Genomic DNA, 18,157 nt, shown 5'->3' on the forward strand with positions numbered 1-18,157 from the left:
AGATGAGACAAAGGCTTCTCTGCACTGAGGAGCTAGATTTTACATCAGGTGATTCGGGAGAGCCTAGGCAAATGGGCTTCTCCTTTGTCTCCAAAATGGTCATGCTGCCTTGGAGGAAAAATCATAAATCTTTGTGGAGCAATAAAGAGAATATGAATGGGTATCCAATATGCCACTGCTTTTAAGCTCAGAGTCACACTGTGCTGGTCAGGTTTGGGATAGGAAGTAAAGAGAGCCGCTTAGCAAATCTGGCAGGAATACAATAAAAATACCCTGAAAGATGACAAAAACTGATGAGTTTTCTATTCAAATCCATCACAAATCTCAGGAGTAAGTTTTTTGCATAAATATGTATTCATTTAAGGGAAGAAGGATAGAGGATAATCTGCACTTTTTGGTGCTGCTATCAAAAAATGGATTTGTTTTGCATGTATATTAATAGCAACATTGTTTTGTGGAGTAAAATAGCTGAAGTTTTCTACATGTAATAGGTACATGCTGAAAATAAAAGTATTTCTATTTCAGAAATAAAATAGCTTAATATCTTAGATTATTTAATAATACTCTAATTATTAAGCTTACTAAATTTGTAGTTTCATTTTTTGTGCTTTTTACATCAAAACCAAAATTTTGCCACCATATTTAATTTCATAAATCAAATAATTTAAAAGTCCATAATGTTATTGTTCAGTATCATCTATCAAAAAAGTCATGATTTTTAAAAGACAAAAGCTTCATATTTACTTAGAATATGTTGAAATAGTAGACTTAGGTTTCCATTAGGTACTAATGCATCCAGTTTCACCACCTATTTATTAGAGGTTAGCATTTGTTATCCATTCTCCCGCAGCAGCAAATGTGAGATTAGCATTTCTTTCTTGGCTCAGAATGGAAGTGTTCTGCATGACACGGATGTGCTGAGTGTTGGCAGGGATGGCTTTTTAAAGGCAATATTTAGTACATATACACATCTATACATATATACAAAGGATCTCTTGCTCTCTCAAATGATCTCAAGTCATTTGGCAAGAGAAAATGTACTTCTGTCTCATGAGTGTGGTGCCACTTTTGACATGGCTGAATAGTTGTGAATCAACAGTGCATGTTAATACAGGAATAATGGATAAGGTTTTGTATGATAGTTTTGTTACTTTAAAGGTTCTAGTTTCATACAATCTTTATCTTAGATGGGGTGAAAATTAGCATACATGCATACATGCATACATGCATGAAAACACATGCATATGTATGAACACATATGTGTGAGGCTCTATATATAGACACAAACATACAGATATGTATAGAGCTGTATCAGGTTTGTTTCCCCTCCTCACAGCTCTGAAGGCTGGACTGTAGGATCAGACTGATAGAAATCTGAATTGGCCACGTTCAGCCATACCAAGGGCATCAGAGCAAATTCCAGCACCCTGCAGCCACCATGTTCCTGGCATGCTTTATTTCTTTATTTCAGTGTACAGCTGGCCTTTAGACCTACATGAAGGAGAACTGAAAATAATTATAATGCTGAGATTTATACAACCTCCTTTTTTTCATGAGACCTTCTGTTGTCATTCCACATTTCGCTGCTGTAACTGCATGGAGTTACAGGTATACTCCTTTCACAGACAGACATTAAAGCAGAGAACACTCAACTGAATTTCAGATAGAAATATATAGTGAAAATTATGACTGCTTACAGTTTTGGTTTAAATCTGATCATCAACAGCTGACCCATAAACAGAGTAATCCAAAACTCGATATTGCACATGGGCATCTAGCAAGAGGTGCTGTAATTTGACTTAGCAGAAGCTAAACCTTCTGTTAAATCAATCAGAGGCTTTAACTGCTCTACCTGCCTGGTGTGTGTATGATCTGTGATGCTGAGGTTGTTACTAGGGAAGCAGTATGAAGCCGGAGCTGCATGGAGTGGGAGCTGGAAGCCAAGAATTTATTCCTATAGTTCTCTCTATTCATTGGTTTGCTGCCTGACCTTGGAGGGCATCCATATCATTGACTCTTGGCTTCTGCAGAGACACTTTGCATAGGCAGGTGTCCACCAAAGTCTCTGCCAGCCACATCATAGGTATTCTGTTCCATCTCCCTGACCCAGTGGCTAAAGCAGACCTGCTGCCAAGCTGACTAAGAGGAGGAGCAGAGAGCTATGGCTGGCTGTCAGGGAGACCAGCTGTGTCCCACCTGACAGGGCTTTGAGAGAGAAGAGGGAAGTTGCCACGAAAAGGAGGCAGCACTGCTGAGCATCACCAACCTGTGCAGTCATCTGCCAAACACAGCATGGACCTGCTGCAAGCACAAGCCTGTGACTTTTTGTGTTTCATGTAGTACCCCTATCAGATATTTCTAATTCTTCCAGAAAGATCTTGCAGCATAAGTTAGAGATAGGTGCACAGAAGCTTTTGCAAGATCCAGAGAATGGCTTGACTAGCAATTTTTATTTTGTATTGGTCTTGCTGGTTAATTTCCTAAATATGATGCAAGCAGTTCATCTTTAGGAAATCTGTGAGTTGGAAAGCAGCAGCATCTGGCCTGACAGAGCACAGTGGGTAGGCTGCCTGTATAATGCCACAAGGAAGAAAGACCCTAGGATGTGGAGTTGTAACTGAGTGAGCTAACTGCATCTGTCTTCTGTAGCTGGTGGAGCATAGAGACAGTACAGTGGAAGTCCAGATTGAAGATGTAGGGGAAAAAAATGTTGTTGTGTTTAACATTTCCTTCTTAAGGAGAAGATCCGTCTATAAAATCAAAACTTTTTGGAAATATCACAAGCATTTTTCTCCAAAAAAATATCTCTGTTGTCTCTGAATTGTTTGGTTTGTTCTCTCCATTGTCAGCCATCGCTCATGAATTTATAGTCAAGCTGAGATTCAGTCAGCTGTTTCTCAAAGCTTTCTAATACTCTAGAGCAAAGCAAAGCAGAACAGAAACCTTTACAACGTGTTTTCTTGGAGGTCATTTTGTTTTCTTCCTGAAGAAATTCCTTTACTCTAAAAGCTGGGCATACTCAGAATGTGGGCATGTGTCCATATTGCATCTTCATTCAGACCAGGAGTGTCATATCAAAGAGGATGTGATAGGCTGAGTGTTAAGGTGTTTGTTTTCTGAGAGAGGTATAATAATTACAGTAAATGTGCAGCTGGAAACTGTGAGTTTAACATTGCTTTCAAAATTTTTATCTAACTTAAAATTTGAGAAGAGTAGAATGACAAAAGGAGAGCAGAATAAAAGTGACAGAGGAGATGGAGTTTTGCCTCTGATTTCAGTGGAATTAGGAATTTACTCAGGAGCTGCTGAAGTAGGATGATGAAAGCATCTTTGCCAGGACAAAAACTGACCCAATGAAAAGGTAAACACAATCATGTTAGCCTCCATAATACTGTTGAATTGAAACTATTTTCCCGCTGGATTTATAGAATAATTTCCTGACAGAAGCTGATGGTTATATTTTTTCCTTTTTTTTAATTTATGCAAAAGTTCTTGTTGGCATTAGAACCCCTAGTTTCAAGTATAAAGGTAGTTCTTAAGTAGATTTTTGGCCTTGATGAATGAGGTAATCTGTGCTTTTTTCCTGGGATTTGTTTTTTGGTTTATTCAGGTTCTTTGTAAAAGTATTTGTGCCCCAGACAGATTTTATTACAACTAATAGGAAAAAAATATGTATTTATTTTAATGTCCCATATGGAAAAGATGCCCTAAGATCAGTGTTAGCAATAACCAGTGTTATACAAGCCACTGGGATAAAAATCTTTTCAAAGTGAAATGACACATCACACATAGCAGGAGTTATTCTGAATCACCATTCCTCTGTTCTTAGCTCATCTGCCAAGAGTAGTTTTTTACAAGAAGCAAACACATTTTGATAGTAAACAAAACTTTCACTTTCTTTATTTTCTTTCTGTTCCTTTCCTCAAACTACCCACATGCTTCATGTGTATGTTATTTGGTTTCTTTTTTTCCAGAAGTAATATTTTCTTCTGCAGTGTTCTGAAATCTGTTTTTTATATAAAGAGATTAGAAGCCCCTCCCTTCCTTATGATCTCCTGATTGTAAATAGATTTGCTGTTATTGAGAATTTATGCTTACGAGGTGGGTCAGAGAAACCAGACATAAACATGAAGGACTCAAGGTTTTAAGATCTCTTTTTCTCTCCCCTGAGTGTTCTCTTATCCCTGTGAAAGACAAAGGGTGCGTCAAAATACCAGACTGCTTGGGGTTATTTTTACATGTTGTCTGTGCTGTTCACAGCATGCTATGCCGTTTTGGAGGATCTCGAGCCACTCTGACCTTATGGCCCTTCACCATGCCTTGGAACTGGAGTACTTGTAGCAGCTTAGCAGCACTTTCAAACCTCAGAGCCTCCTTCTGCCCGTGGATGAGATGCCTGTGTCTTGTGTCAGCATTGGACTACAGAACTCTGTGATTTCAACATGTTGACGTACAGCTGCAATTGGTCTTAACCCTTGGCCTTTCAGTGAAGGGAGGAGCATGTTCTTTTCTTCAGAACAGCTGTTGGCTCTGGTACTGCGAGTCCAACGAAAATAAGCCATGCGAGTGTTTGAACAACTCATCTTTACTGTATTCGCCACCAAAAAGAAATAGAGAAGGAAAAAATAAAATGGGGGGAAAAAAAAGAAGAAAAGAAAAGGAAATGAAAAAGAGGTTCATACCTGTGAAGAAAAGAAAAAGGACCTGCAAATGCTTTGTAGTTTTTAGCCTCTTCAATGTGACACACATCATTACTTCAACACAGCAAACTTGATTGCACAATGAAGACTGAGATTTTACAAAATACCAGTGGAGTAATTTTCTTATAAAGAAGGTTTACGTTTTGGTTTCTCATACCCAGGGTACTCTGTACATCTTTACTTATTTATGAACAGACTGTATTTTGACATCATATAACTGAGGATATGTATAATAGGATTAAAGGCTATTATAAGCCTTTGCCTTATGGTACAGCTACTACTTTTGATTTTAGCACATTACAGAGTAGTTTAAAATATGTCTAATTTAAACGAATAGGTACATCACTGAGACAATCATGTACAGGAAGAATTTTTTGTGTAAATTTGTAATAATGAATGATTCTTTTACATATTGTTAAGGTAAATGCTATTGAAAGATAGTAATGCCTTGTTGGTGAAGAATGAGGCCACGTGTGCACAGACTTGTGCAGTGCCTTATCAATGTGTTGGATATAAATATGTAGATAATGGATTTTTTTTAGATAAATTTGTCAAGACCAAAAGCATGGATGTCAAGTGTCAATAGGAATTGGGTTTTGTTCTCAGCTGTTTCTCTGCCATTTTCTTCTCTCACCCACTCTGATTATGAAAAGATTGATTTTGTGTGTCCCCCCGGTTGAAGCAAATACAGATAAAACCCAAGTGAAGAGGAGGCCTTTATTGTCTTTTTGTTTCCTCTTTTAAAGTTAACATATTAACTCTTTCTTAGAGTATTAAAAAAATTAATTAGGAGGTCATTCCATAAAGAAATAGAGAAAGAACACAAATATATTTTAAGATGTAACTTAAACTGGAACCTTGGTACTGAATAGCTTTTGTCTCATCCAAAAATGAAGGAAACTATAATCACAAATATTTTTAGAAATTAGAAATGAGAATATTTTGGAGAAATTAAACAAGAATGCTCATATACATTTAAGTTTTTTAATCCTCTTCCACCAGGAGTCAGATTTTCCTAAGATATAACATCCATTGCCGGCAATGGAAATGCTGAAATGGTTATCACCAAGGAGTTAAAATTTGCTTTTGTCTGTACTAACTTAAAGGACAAACTTAGACTGTGTCTGTCTGTGACTTGTGACTTTTCTGATCTTGAAGGCTTTGAGCTACTTGGTTAAATAAACTGTTAGTCTGACTTTTTTTGGCTTGAATTGTACCAATTCCCTTGGCCCAGTTAAATATCTTATTAAAAATAAGCCTCACCTTTGTTGTTAATTTTCTGATTTTTCTTCTTTCATTTTTTTAAAAAAACTACCAGCCTCGAAACAGCTACCTGCAAAGTTACAGAGCACCAATGTAGCTACAAATCAACACCCTTCTCTATTGGAGGAATCACATTGCTGCTAGAATAAAATATTTGTGGATTGCCTTAGTACCAACAGAGAGGTTTTTATCTTACTAAGACTTGCACGTGTGCTTTACTTTACCCAGTATGAGTGCTGCAACTCATGCAGCACTCACATACGTGCAGAAAGCACATTGTGGATAGTTTTTAGAATTGAGACTCATTTTCTTTCCTCAAGCAAAGTAGACAGTGATGGGGGGGATTGGTTGTCTTTTTTTTTCTTTGGCTCTTTTCAATTTTTAGTCACTTGCGGACTGAAAAAAAAATAACAAAGTTTATCTGGGCCTTATTGTACAAAACGTGTGTTGTGTCCACAATTGTGTACAGAATTTTTCTTCATTAATTTTGTTTTAAATTAATAAAATTGATTTGTGAACGTATTAAACAATTGTCTTGTATGCAAGTCTGTGGTATTTCTGCCCTCTGGGCTGGGAATGAGGAGCAATCTCTCATCTCTTTGCTCTCTCAAGACACAAGTTGTTCACCTTCTGGTGCCCAGCTGAGATGTTAAATAGGTTAAAGAATACTTGCAACTAGTTTACAGAAGGCTCAGTTAGATGAGCAGCAGTTGTTTCACTTGTCAGCAGCAGCTTGAGATGGTCAGTGCAGAATAAGGCCTTGGTGTCCTGGAAATGTCTCTGAGTTACTTTCAGCAAATGCCTGAACTTCATGGTGCCTCTGTCATCCAAAGCAATCCATATGCTGAATGGATGAGTCTGCCATTCAGACATCTCAGGGCTACAAGTCCCATCCTCTGAGGTTTAACAGGCCTGAACATCTGGAAATTCAGGACTGGCATTTAACTTTACCAAGCGTGGAGCAGGGCTGCCCTTTAAATTGGGAAGAGTGCCGGTGACCACCATTTTATAGCAATTTTATGGTTTTGTTGTACATACATGGTCTGGTGAAGATCCCCCTTTGCTTCTCTGCCCATCAGTGAGAGCCTTGGCTGCCAGCAGGTTATTCCTTACTCTCACTGCTGGTCTAGTGAGACCTAACAAATGGAAGCAAATCCAAGGACCTACATACATCTCCATACTTGGCACCACCATGGAAGTTGCATGCTCAGAGTTGAACTAAGTGTTTTAAGCACAGCACCAATGATGCTGGAAATTAGTGTGATGAAGTAAGCACTTAAATGCCCCCTGAAGTCAGTGTCTTTCTTTCTGAGCAACTAAATACTCGGATTTTTTTTTTTTTTTTTTTTTTAAGGAGCATTGTATGAAAACCCTTTTTAAATCAAAATCTTGTAAGAAAGCAAGGAGTCCTATAGAGTGAAGGAGATAATGTAGGCAGCTCATAAACTTGGGGTCCACTTTTTAAAACATGTCGGTACTGCTTGAAGTTTCCATTCCTTAGATTCTCACTGATAACAATGTTCAGCTGTAATGGTTTTTATTCTAAGAATCCCACACATGTAACTTTTAGGTAGTGCCAAGAAAGTGAAATTAAAAATAGTAATTATTATTATTTATGTCTCTCATGACTGGAATGCATGCTCAGTGAGTATTACCTTTGTCTCCAAAATGCTTGCAATGCAAGCCAATAAAATATTGTTAGAAATTCTTTTTTGCCTTTTCCTTCAATTTTCTGCTTCTCTCAGTGTTGAATTCTGTCCCTGCAACATGCGTAGAGGATGGATATCAAGAGGCACATTTCTTTGTGTCATATGACAAGGGAGAGGCACAGACCTTTCCCAGTCTTCCTGTCCTTTGCCAATGGCCACTTTTGCCATTCTCTGTTTAGCCAGGGACTGGCTCTACCAAAACTGTCCAGCTCTCTTGTGTAGGCAAGAGGCTAGAAGGAAATGGGAAAATCCAGGGGAAAACAGTCATCTCCCAGGTTGGAAAAAACCACAAAGAAATGTGAGGGTTACAAGGCTGCAGCTGCAAAGAGGGTCTGCAGGTAACCAGGAAGGGGCACTGAGTAGAGCACCAGTACTCCTAGATGGGCCTCCAGCAGCTTCTCAGGATTATGCTCAGGAATTTGACAGGACAAGAGACCAGGGAGAGGTCCCAGTCTCTTGGCTACCCTATCCCACCAACTTCATGGTTGGCCACAGCATAGTGGACATAACTTATATGGTCCTCAGGGGAGGATGGTGTAAATCAAGGGGGGCTGGTTACCATCCCTCTTCTGGCTCCTCCTGAAACTTCTGCTTTGTTCCCATTACCTCTGTACAGCTGGCATGCACCTTCATGTGCCAGAAAAGACACAGCAAAGATGGAAATCTCTGGAGTACGTGCCCTGAATTCCCTCCACAGCCTATTAACAGTGTGAACTTCTCTGTACTATATATGTGCATATATACACACACGTACATATGCACACATGTAGATATATAGCTAGACACACAAATATAGATAGACATTTGTTCCCGAGCTTTGTTATGACAGCAAAATTAAAATGGTGTATCATTGAACCTGTTGCCTAAGTGACTTTGTGCAAATGACCCCTTACTCTTGTTCTCCAGCACAGCTATGAAAGATAAATAAAGATAAATAAACATTTGACTACTCAAATCATCCATCTTTGTAACTGTCAGCATTTCAGTTTGTGTGAGTATAAATAAACTTCCACCAGTTCTGATACACCAGGGAAAATTTTTTTGTTATTTTTTTACTAATATTCTATACTGCCATTTCTGCTTCTTAAGTGGCTGTTTGTTTCTGCTAATGGTAATAGAATAAGAGCAGAAAAAAAAATAAAATATTTGGATTTATCTAAAGCTAAATACAGATATGCCAGCTCTCATGGAAGCCACATGATGATGCCAGCTGAGGTGGAAGTCAGATCCAGGTACAAGTATGCTATTAGTGATCTGCCTTCCCATCGCTTCACCAGCACTGGCAGTGTCTCTTCTGGGAAGAGGTATTTGTGGCTTGGAGTTTGTTTCTCACCCTCACTTAGAAATGTTTTGCATGGAGTGCTCTCTGCTGCTTCCTGAAGGGCTGGCCTTTGACACTGTGCTGTTTCCATTATTATGCACAGGTGCATTGTTTTCTAAAGTAGGAGTTGAATAATTTGCAAAGGAAGCTCCAGCCTGCTTTATTTTATTCATTGCCAAGTCATGTCAAAATTGACGTGGAAGTGAAGTGAGATCTAGATATCACATTAAGTTAATAGCTGAGACTGCAGTGATAGATGGTACAGTGCAGAGAAGGCAAACAGTAGTTAGAAATAAAGATAAAACATAAATTGATTTGAAAAATGTAGGATAATAAATCTGGGAGAAGATAATGCAAAGCAAGGAGTGAGGAAGAATGCTGAGTTGTCCAGAATGGAGAAAATTATGTTTGGGAAGGCAAATTAATTTCTTGGCTCTGCCACAGAACACCCCAGGAGGTGTTAGGACTCAGGCTCAGCAAAGTTAAGTGTCACTGTGGCTGGCCACCTGCAGGACATCCAGGGCTTCGGGTGGTCCTGCATGCTCTCCATGGAGAGAACTGGGAGCCTCAGTGAGGAGCTGTTGAAGCCAGCTACTGGCACCAGAACTATGCACAAAATCTTGACCTTTCCAGGAGCTCAGGCACCACATCTTGCCCCCTAAGTGATGGCTGGAATTCCTTCCTGTGCAGGACAGGAGGCTGCCCATGCTGAGGAACATGGCAGGAGCTGTCTGTGTCCTTTGCAGCTCTCACTGTTCACCCTCTGCAGAAGCTTAGTGATTAGTGACCACTTGTACAGGATACAGGTGACTTTAGGCCAGGTCTGTTTTCAACCCTATCCAAAGCTATGTGGGAGCTTACAGAGCCAGAGGAGTTCTGTGGGAGCAAAAGAAAGGAGAAGAGCAAATGTGCAGGCTCTCTCTGAAGCACACAAGGATGTTGTTTGCAGAGCAAAACCACTTTGCCTCTCTGTAGCTGCTTAATGCGAAGTACAGAAAGTCCTGGAAACTGGCACATAAATCAGGGCTCCTGTCTCTGAGGCATGTGCTCACACCACCAAACCCAGTGCTGCCCTTAGGTCCCCTCAGAAAAATCCACTGGATGGACTGAATACCTGTTTTCCTTCCTCTTGTGGCTTCAGTCCAGCAGGCCACTAAGCCCCATGCAGCCACTCACTCACTCCCCTCACATTTGAATGGGGTAGAGAATTGGAAGAGTGAAAGTGAGGAGACTCATTGATTGAGATGAAGGCAGTCTGATAGCTAAAGCCAAGGCTGTGCACACAAACAAAGCAGAACAAGGTCTTAATTCACAATTTCATTGACAGGTAGGTGTTCAGCCATCCCTGCTGAAAGCCAGGCTCCATCACACATAATGGTGACTTGAGAGAACACCATTGCTCCAAATATCCCCCCTCTTCCTTCTTCATTCCCATCTTTGCATGCTGAGCATGATGCCATATGGTGGGAAATATCCCTTTGGTCAGTTGTGGTCAGCTGTCCCAGCAGTGTCCCCTCCCAGCTCCTTGCATACCCCCAGCTGCTCACTGCTGGAGTGAGGCACAGAAAAGGCCTTGACTCTGTGCAAGGACGGCTTAGCAGTAACTAAAACATCCCTGAATTGCTAACACTGTTTTCAGCCTCAATCCAAAACACAGTCTCATACAAGCTACTGTGAAGAAAATTAACTCTATCCCAGCCAAAACCAGCAAAACACCTCTCCAGAATAAACAAGTGCAGTTCTCAGTACCAAGACAAGCAACTGAATGGAAACAAAACCATTACATTCTCCTTTACCTCAAGAAATGCTATAATTCCAGAAGGGATTATTAACTTTGCATTAAATTCATGTTCCAGCTCCTAAATCTATCTGTGCAGTCATTATTTATATGTGACTCACTTAAAATTCAGTAGAGCATCTGTCTCATAGATATCAGAGGTCTACTTACATGCCATTTGGTATTTGTCAGTAATCTGGGGTCACAGGGGGTCTGCCCAGTAATATTTCCACTACACAGCAGGTAAATCCTCTCAGACTGCTCCTGATACCATCTTATAGAAGGAGAGTTTGAAATTCAATTTAAACCATACAGATTTATACCTAGTAAGAGCCTTCCTATAGCCCTTTTGTTTTAAGACAGAAAGTTTTTAAAGGGAAGTTGGAACAAAAAAACACCCCTAAACTATGTACTTAGTTCTCTGGAAGACAAGGAAAACTCAGCAAAATAAAATTAGGAAGGTTGCAATATCCCTTTTAAACAACAGTTATCTGGGGGTGGAAAGTCAGCTCTTGTGAATATTTGCATTCTTTTTGATATTTCTGTAGTACAGATGTAATCCACTGTTCTGTAAGATTTTTTTTTGTCCAGAATTTCTCAAATACTTCCTCTTATGCCACCTGATTCCTCTTTCCATTGCTCCAGTAGCTGTGTGAACCAGCAGATCTGAAGATTCTGCTGATTGCCCTTGGGCATTTCCCTGCAGAAGAACCAAAACAGGTGATGGGTGTGCCAAGAAGGTAACAGAGACAATGTTAGTACCTCTTGGGAGTGAAGGTGCCCTTGTTACTTTTGGCTGTTCTTGCTTAACACAGGCAACAGGTGTGTGTTAAATGACAGTTGAGAAATTCAATTTTTGAACAATTTTTAAAAAAATTTTCTTTCTTACAGATAAGCAGAATTGTGATTCCTTGAAGTCAAAGACTACATTTCCATCAAAACCTGAAGAGAAATTGTCTATTAAAAATTCCAGGCATTGGGTTGCCCATTGGTTTCAATTAAAGTTATGGGCAACTGTGCAGATCTGCAACTGTAGTAGACCATTAAAGCTTACTGGCCTTTTGCTTAAAATTTGCTCTTTTCTTTCCACAAGGAATAGGAGCAAGACAAACGTGATGAGCGCTATGGCAGCCTGAAGCCAGAGCTTTGACTGGAGACTTTAATTTAGTTCTTGAATCATGTTTTGCTTGGAAATGTGGTTTGGTGTTTATCCTCCTTCCTGCTGAGCAGTCCAAGCCCTGAGCTAGGACACTGGGTGATGAGAGAAGATATTGATCTCACGGCTCTCTTTTTTTCCTTTCTTTTCTTATTTTTTAAAATATCTTCTCCCACATTTGTCTGTGAAGAACTTATCTTTTATGACCTTATTCTTGCCATTTAAACTTTTTCCTAATCCATGCAATGCCCTCTTCCATATTCCATGATACTCCAAAGTTTTAAACATTGACACCTGAGACAGAAGCTATTTGACACTTCCTTAATAGTGTGTAATGCATTTTCTTCTCTTCTGAGATGGAGAGTACTGCACCTGAAATGTGGAGAAAAAGTTACAGTTTAGATACTAATATTTTCCACAGCCTTCTAATTACTCTTTCATCTGTACCAAATATAGACTGATGTTCAAACCTTTTGTAGGTTGCTGGCAGGGTTTTGAATGGTTATGTTGTCTCTGGTCAGGTTTCTAAAACCATTCTAGTAATTTTGAAAACATGTTGGCAAAAGGAGTCTGTTCCACAAGGCACTTGGTTTAGTTCTTAGACAGTGGCTTTCTGGTGAATATTTGTGGTATCATTCTAAAGTGTGGAAGTACATGGGATTTCTAAACCCTCAGTTTCCTGGTGGGAATAATTCTGGACAGATGGTTTTACTATCCAGATGACAAACTAATTGCCAGCAATTTTGTAGAAATAAAAATCTTATTTGAAATTATGACCTAATTGTTATATAAAAGAAGAATAACCATTGTAAATGCATCATTGTGTAACATGAATCTGAATATGAGCTAAGAATGCTGCCTTCAAATCAGTCTGTTAATTACACTTCCTTAGACTTGTAAGTTCATTCTGTTCATTCAGAAGTCTAAAGTACTGGGAGATTTTGGCTCTCATAAATGGAAAAAAATAATTTAATCCACTCCTTTCTAAATGGAAATGGAAAGTAGACCCCCTTCAAATGTACTTTGAATCAAAATGAGGGACAGCTGCACTCTGAGGTTAAATCCCATTATTTCCATAATTTGGTAGAGAGATTGAGATTTGGATTTTGGCCTTTAGGTTTACTAATCCACCTAAATAACCAAACAATATCACTTTTGATCTGCAAGAGAGTAACTTAAGAGAGAAAAGCTAAGAAAATGCAATATTCTTGTGGCAGAATTGATGCCTCAAGTTTTAGCTTTCATATTTTCAGATTCTATACTGCTTTAGAGTCTGACTATGAACTTCACGTAAATTGTTAGCAAGTTCTCTTCACAGTCTGATTAGACAAAACCATCCTTTTCCAGCCTGAGAACCAAGGACACCGTTGCAGCTTTGGGCCCAAAAGGTATAAACAACAGTGAATTGAGGAGAGCAATCTGGAAGAATGGGACTTCATAACCTGAAGCTGCAATTGGACAATTAACCCCAATATGTAAAGGGACCAAAACTTATAAAAGCATGAAAACACATGACCAGTCCATCTTGGGTCCATCTTGGGCAGAGCCATGGCCGGGCTCTTGTGCTGCTCAAGGTGTATCCTTTGAAGAATTTTTATTAAATACCTACTTTATTTCTCTAACTCTGTCTAGCCTTTGTTCCAGGTGGCCTCTCTAGGCATCAGAACTGGCACATGAACATGCTGAATCACATGTAACAAGCATTCCCCAGACCTTTAACCTGTGTGCCTCATTCTCTGTCACTTGGATTTCACTTCTAACATCAACTGTGGTCAGTGTCAGCATGGATATGAGGAGTTCCCAAATCACCCAGGGCTGTCCTGTACACCCATCATCAGATGCTCTGTTTTGATTCCATGTTTATGCAGAAATTAGTATTTTAGCCACCCATCACCTGCTTTTCTATCAGTCAGGTGACACCATGCGAACACGCTGAATCACATGTAACAAGCGTTCCCCAAACATCTAACCTGTGTGCCTCATTCCCTGTCACTTGGATTCCACTTCTAGCATCAACTGTGGTCAGTATCAGTATGGATATGGGGAGTTCCCAAACGCACCCAGGGCCACCAGGTGTCCTGCCCACCCATCATCAGATGCTCTGTTTTGATTCCATGTTTATGCAGAAATTAGTATTTTAGCCACCCATCACCTGCTTTTCTGTTATATCAGTCAGGTGACACCATGAATGGAGCACCAGAGCAGCAGCAGATGGTTCTGTGCCCATCCTGCTCATTACCAGCCTCAACACCAGGAATGCAAGGCCTGGTGTGCCACAGCTGGGCTCAAGTTATTCCATATACAGCCCTGCTTCATATATCTGCAGAGTCCATTCCTCAGCCATTGACCATGGTCTTTTGATGTCATGTAATAGTAATTCCCTGTGTTCACAGTTGTTGCAGTAATGCTGCAAGAACATTAAATAGCAGAGCTGTGTCTTGTCTTCATGGCATATTATCTCTTTTACACAGGTTGGATTCCTATTAATTAAATTTGAGTCAAGTCACTGAGTTACATGTCAGATCCTCATGTTTCATTCATTTTATATCTTCACTTGAAGGACAGTTTTCTGTTTTGTCTTCATGTTCAATGATTCCCAAAGGCAGCCTGGGTAAAATAAACAGAATGTCATGTATTTATGTCTATGGATAGAAGAAAGGCTTTGTTTCAAAGTACTTAACAAGAACATGCAAAATTTAAGCCTGTCTACAGGTACAATGCCAGGAAGAAATAACTGCATTGAGTTTATGAATAAAATTAATCATCAATTCTCCAAAACATACGTTAACCGTGATGTTAGTGATATAGCCTATTAAAAATAGACTATGGAGCCATAGTGGTCAGACTCTAACCAACTCTGATACCCTTATATATTCTTACAAATCTACAGTAGTTAGTAGTTTTCTTTGCTTCAAAGAGGAAGGCAAACAAATAGAAGTGAAAGACACTTCTATGATTTGAAGCTACATAGCCAAAAGTTGAATCTGTGCAACCGTGTCATTTTATATCATTTATTCACCAGCACTGATGTTTGGTTCTGCCAGAAGTCCCCAAATCTTCAGGTCTGTAGCACAGACAGTAAATCTAAAAGAACCATGCTTTAGTAACACTAACCAGGACAGCTGCAAAACACCAAAGACCCAAAAATGAAATAGGATAATGGTAAAAACCTCTGCCCACAAACCTAACTTGTGGTGTCTGCTATTTTGCCACAGCATTTAAGCTTGCCAGATGCTGTCTGCATCAGTCTGCAAGCATTCTAGTATTCCTTCATTTAAGAGTAGTTGAGGATGTATGGTGTATAACAACCATTCTGGATCTTTAAAAATAAAAGGCTAAGCCAGGCTAGCCTAGGTTAAAAAGCAGATTGAATAACAAAACTGATGGAAAAACATGAATCATTACTTGTCTCTCAGAACCTAAAAGACAGGCAGCAGTCTGGGAGAAAGGATCAGCCAGGCTAGGAGATGTGCTTTGGCTTAGAGAGCATGTTGCATACTAAGCCAGCATCTGTGGTTCATTTCAGAGTGCATGTATGCTGAAATATCTTGTCATAATTATCGTAAACAAGAGCGACTCCAATGTAAGAGAGGGAGACAAAATTATGAGGAGGACACCGTGGATAACAGAAGGCTAATTAATTACTTTATTATACCATACTGTATACATTGGATCTAAACTGACTCTGCCTTGCACTCATCCTTGCTCACAACTGCACAGAACTGCACTCATCTCTGATTCTCTCGTGACTGTCTCGTGGCAGTCTGGACACACACACTCACCTGGCCCTGGTAGGCTAAGGGAACAAAACATCCTCACTCTGGGTAAACAATCTCCATATTGCATTCTACTTTGGCACAACACAGGCACAGCAAGTGATAAGAGTTGGGTTTTCTCTTTCTCTGATGTTCAGAGAATAGGAATCCCAGAAATATTCTTGGGAAGAATTGTGCCTTGCTTTTCTCTATGAAGAGAAATATAGCAAAATATAATTTGGCTGGGGCTTAGCCAATCCCCTGGAAAGAACAGCAAGCAGTGCTCCATGACAGGAGCAACCAAGTTTTTTCAACAGCAGCACAGCCATGTACAACCCTCTTCTGAACTGAGGATTTTCACTTATACCTCTGCTGCTCTTGCAGGGACAGCTGAGCCCATGCAGCACCAGAGCTAAAATACTGAACAGAGTTGCACAGCATCCCCTGTATGTGCATCCCCTGGGTGCTGCCTAGGAAAGAGAAGTGTGAATACAGACAGCAGGAAAAAGTCCTTTTCCTTGTCAACTCTTGTCCTCCAAGGCACCTCATGGAAATACATTTTCCAGTTTGAGCTGGTATCTTGTGGGTCAACAACAATGTATTGGAAGGAGTGCAAGTACAGCTCCAGTATCTAGGACAGCCAGATTGTATCCTCTGATTTCCCCATGTCACAAGAGGTAAGTGACTTGTTGACTGTGTCTGATGTCTCTTACCTCTTAGTAAGGAAAACATCATGCACAGACCAGTGTTGGGACAATGGGAAGATTACACATGTGACGTATGGTGTATTTTCTCCAACTCACAAAAAGATCAAATAGCTTCGGTGCTGTCCATGTTTTGTTGTATGTACATTTTTATTTTAGTTTGTAGTGTTATTCCTATTTCAATTGTTTTATTTTCTTTACTCCCCACACATCCTAGTGGGTCAAACAGGCTTGATGTTTTAGAGACAGTCCCACTTCTCCTTCTTCTTATGGATTTCTGTGTCCCTTTAGAGGGTACCACTGTGGCCTAACTCTGCCTTTCCAAATGATGTGTAGGGTGCAATAAGAGGTAGGGAAAATGGTCATCCTTTGTGATCACACAACAAAAATATATGAAGATGACATTTCCTGTTCTCCCACCCCTGTAAATTCAAGGCTGGTGACTCTGCAGGGAAGGAGGAACCTCATCTCTTGTTGAATTTGGTAACATGTCTGGAGGAGAAAGCTTCTTACAAGCAAAGCTTCTAACTCCACTTCTGCTCCTGACCTTGGCTCCCATGTTGGCTACTGTCAAGGTGCGTAACAGATAATTTATAGTCCAGCAGCCTTTCACATTTGAACTGGAATTGAATCCTAGAGCTGCTGTACCAGCTGAATGGTAAAGGTGTTGTGAAAGGTTTGCTTTTGTTTGAAGGGAATGTGGGGGAGGGAGGAAGAAATAGTTTTACAGAAAAAACTGCTTCAAATCCAGCATTATTAGACCAGTTCTAATGCCACTTTTCTCCCTCCCTTATTAAATGGAACTCTCAGCTCTTCATAAACCTCTTTTTCTTCCTCCTTCTTTTTAAGCCTGATAGGCTACCCAGTAACTGAGATGTCTGGACAAGGATTGGGGAAGTTTATTTTGTTTTCCTCAGAGTCTGGTTTTTTTTAAACTGTGAGGATAAATGAAAGGAAGTCTTGACAATATGAGCATTTGATTAAACATCTGTTAAAAAGAGTATGTGAACAATTTTCTGTGACATTTGTTCTTAAATATGGTATCTAGCAGGTTGTCTACTTCTAAAATTGTAAATGAGTCTTAGTGATGCATCTCAGCAAGAATTAGTGCTTGGCAGGTTCTCCTGAAAAACTCAAAAATTTTTAATAGGAATTCATCCCTTAAAGAAATTGGAACCTTTAAAGACCTGTCAGGCACTGACATGAACGGCACAAACAAAAAGGTTATCCCTTGTACCAGCTGATCTTCTTGTGTCCAAGGAGATTCCACCCGTGGCAGGTTGACCTCAGCTGGATGCCAGGTGTCCACCAAACATGCTCTATGACTCCCCCCCACTACAAGAGAGAGAAAATATTACAAAAAAATTCATTACTTGAGATAAGAACAAGGAAAGATCACTCACTAATTACCATCATGGGCAAAACAGACACAACTTGTGGATATTAACTGAATTTATTACCAATAAGAATTCTTCCTGGGCTTTGCCGTCTCGAGATGGGGAACAGGAGTCATGGTTGGTTTATCATTTATTGTTTCTGATGCTGATGCTCAGGGAGAAGAGTCCTTCCCCTGCTCCAGAGTGGGGTCCCTCCCAGAGGAGACAGTTCTTCATGAACTTCTCCAGCGTCAGTCCATCCACAGGCAACAGGTCTCCATGACCTGTTCCAGTGTGGGCCCTTTCCCACAGTCCATAAAGAACAGGTTCCTACAGTGTGGGTCCTCCACAGGGTCACAAGTCCTACCAGGAAATTTTCTCCAGCATGGGTTCCTC

The 18,157-nt window shown here is 40.0% G+C and overlaps 1 protein-coding gene across 16 annotated transcripts in view; it reads left to right on the forward strand.

Moving 5' to 3' along the window:
• EYA1 (EYA transcriptional coactivator and phosphatase 1) overlaps positions 1 to 6,493 on the forward strand; it is a 147,486-nt gene extending 140,993 nt beyond the window's left edge. For all 16 annotated transcript variants that reach the window (XM_039702893.1, XM_039702894.1, XM_039702898.1 and 13 more), the window contains one exon: positions 4,261 to 6,493. In XM_039702893.1, the coding sequence (XP_039558827.1) occupies positions 4,261 to 4,341 (81 nt within the window). In that variant the 3' untranslated portion in view covers positions 4,342 to 6,493. The remainder of the gene's footprint in view (positions 1 to 4,260) is intronic.
• The last annotated feature ends 11,664 nt before the right edge of the window (positions 6,494 to 18,157 follow it).

The sequence above is a fragment of the Passer montanus genome, unplaced genomic scaffold, assembly GCF_014805655.1.
Source record: "Passer montanus isolate IOZ18808 unplaced genomic scaffold, ASM1480565v1 scaffold16, whole genome shotgun sequence".
NCBI classification, from domain to species: domain Eukaryota; kingdom Metazoa; phylum Chordata; class Aves; order Passeriformes; family Passeridae; genus Passer; species Passer montanus.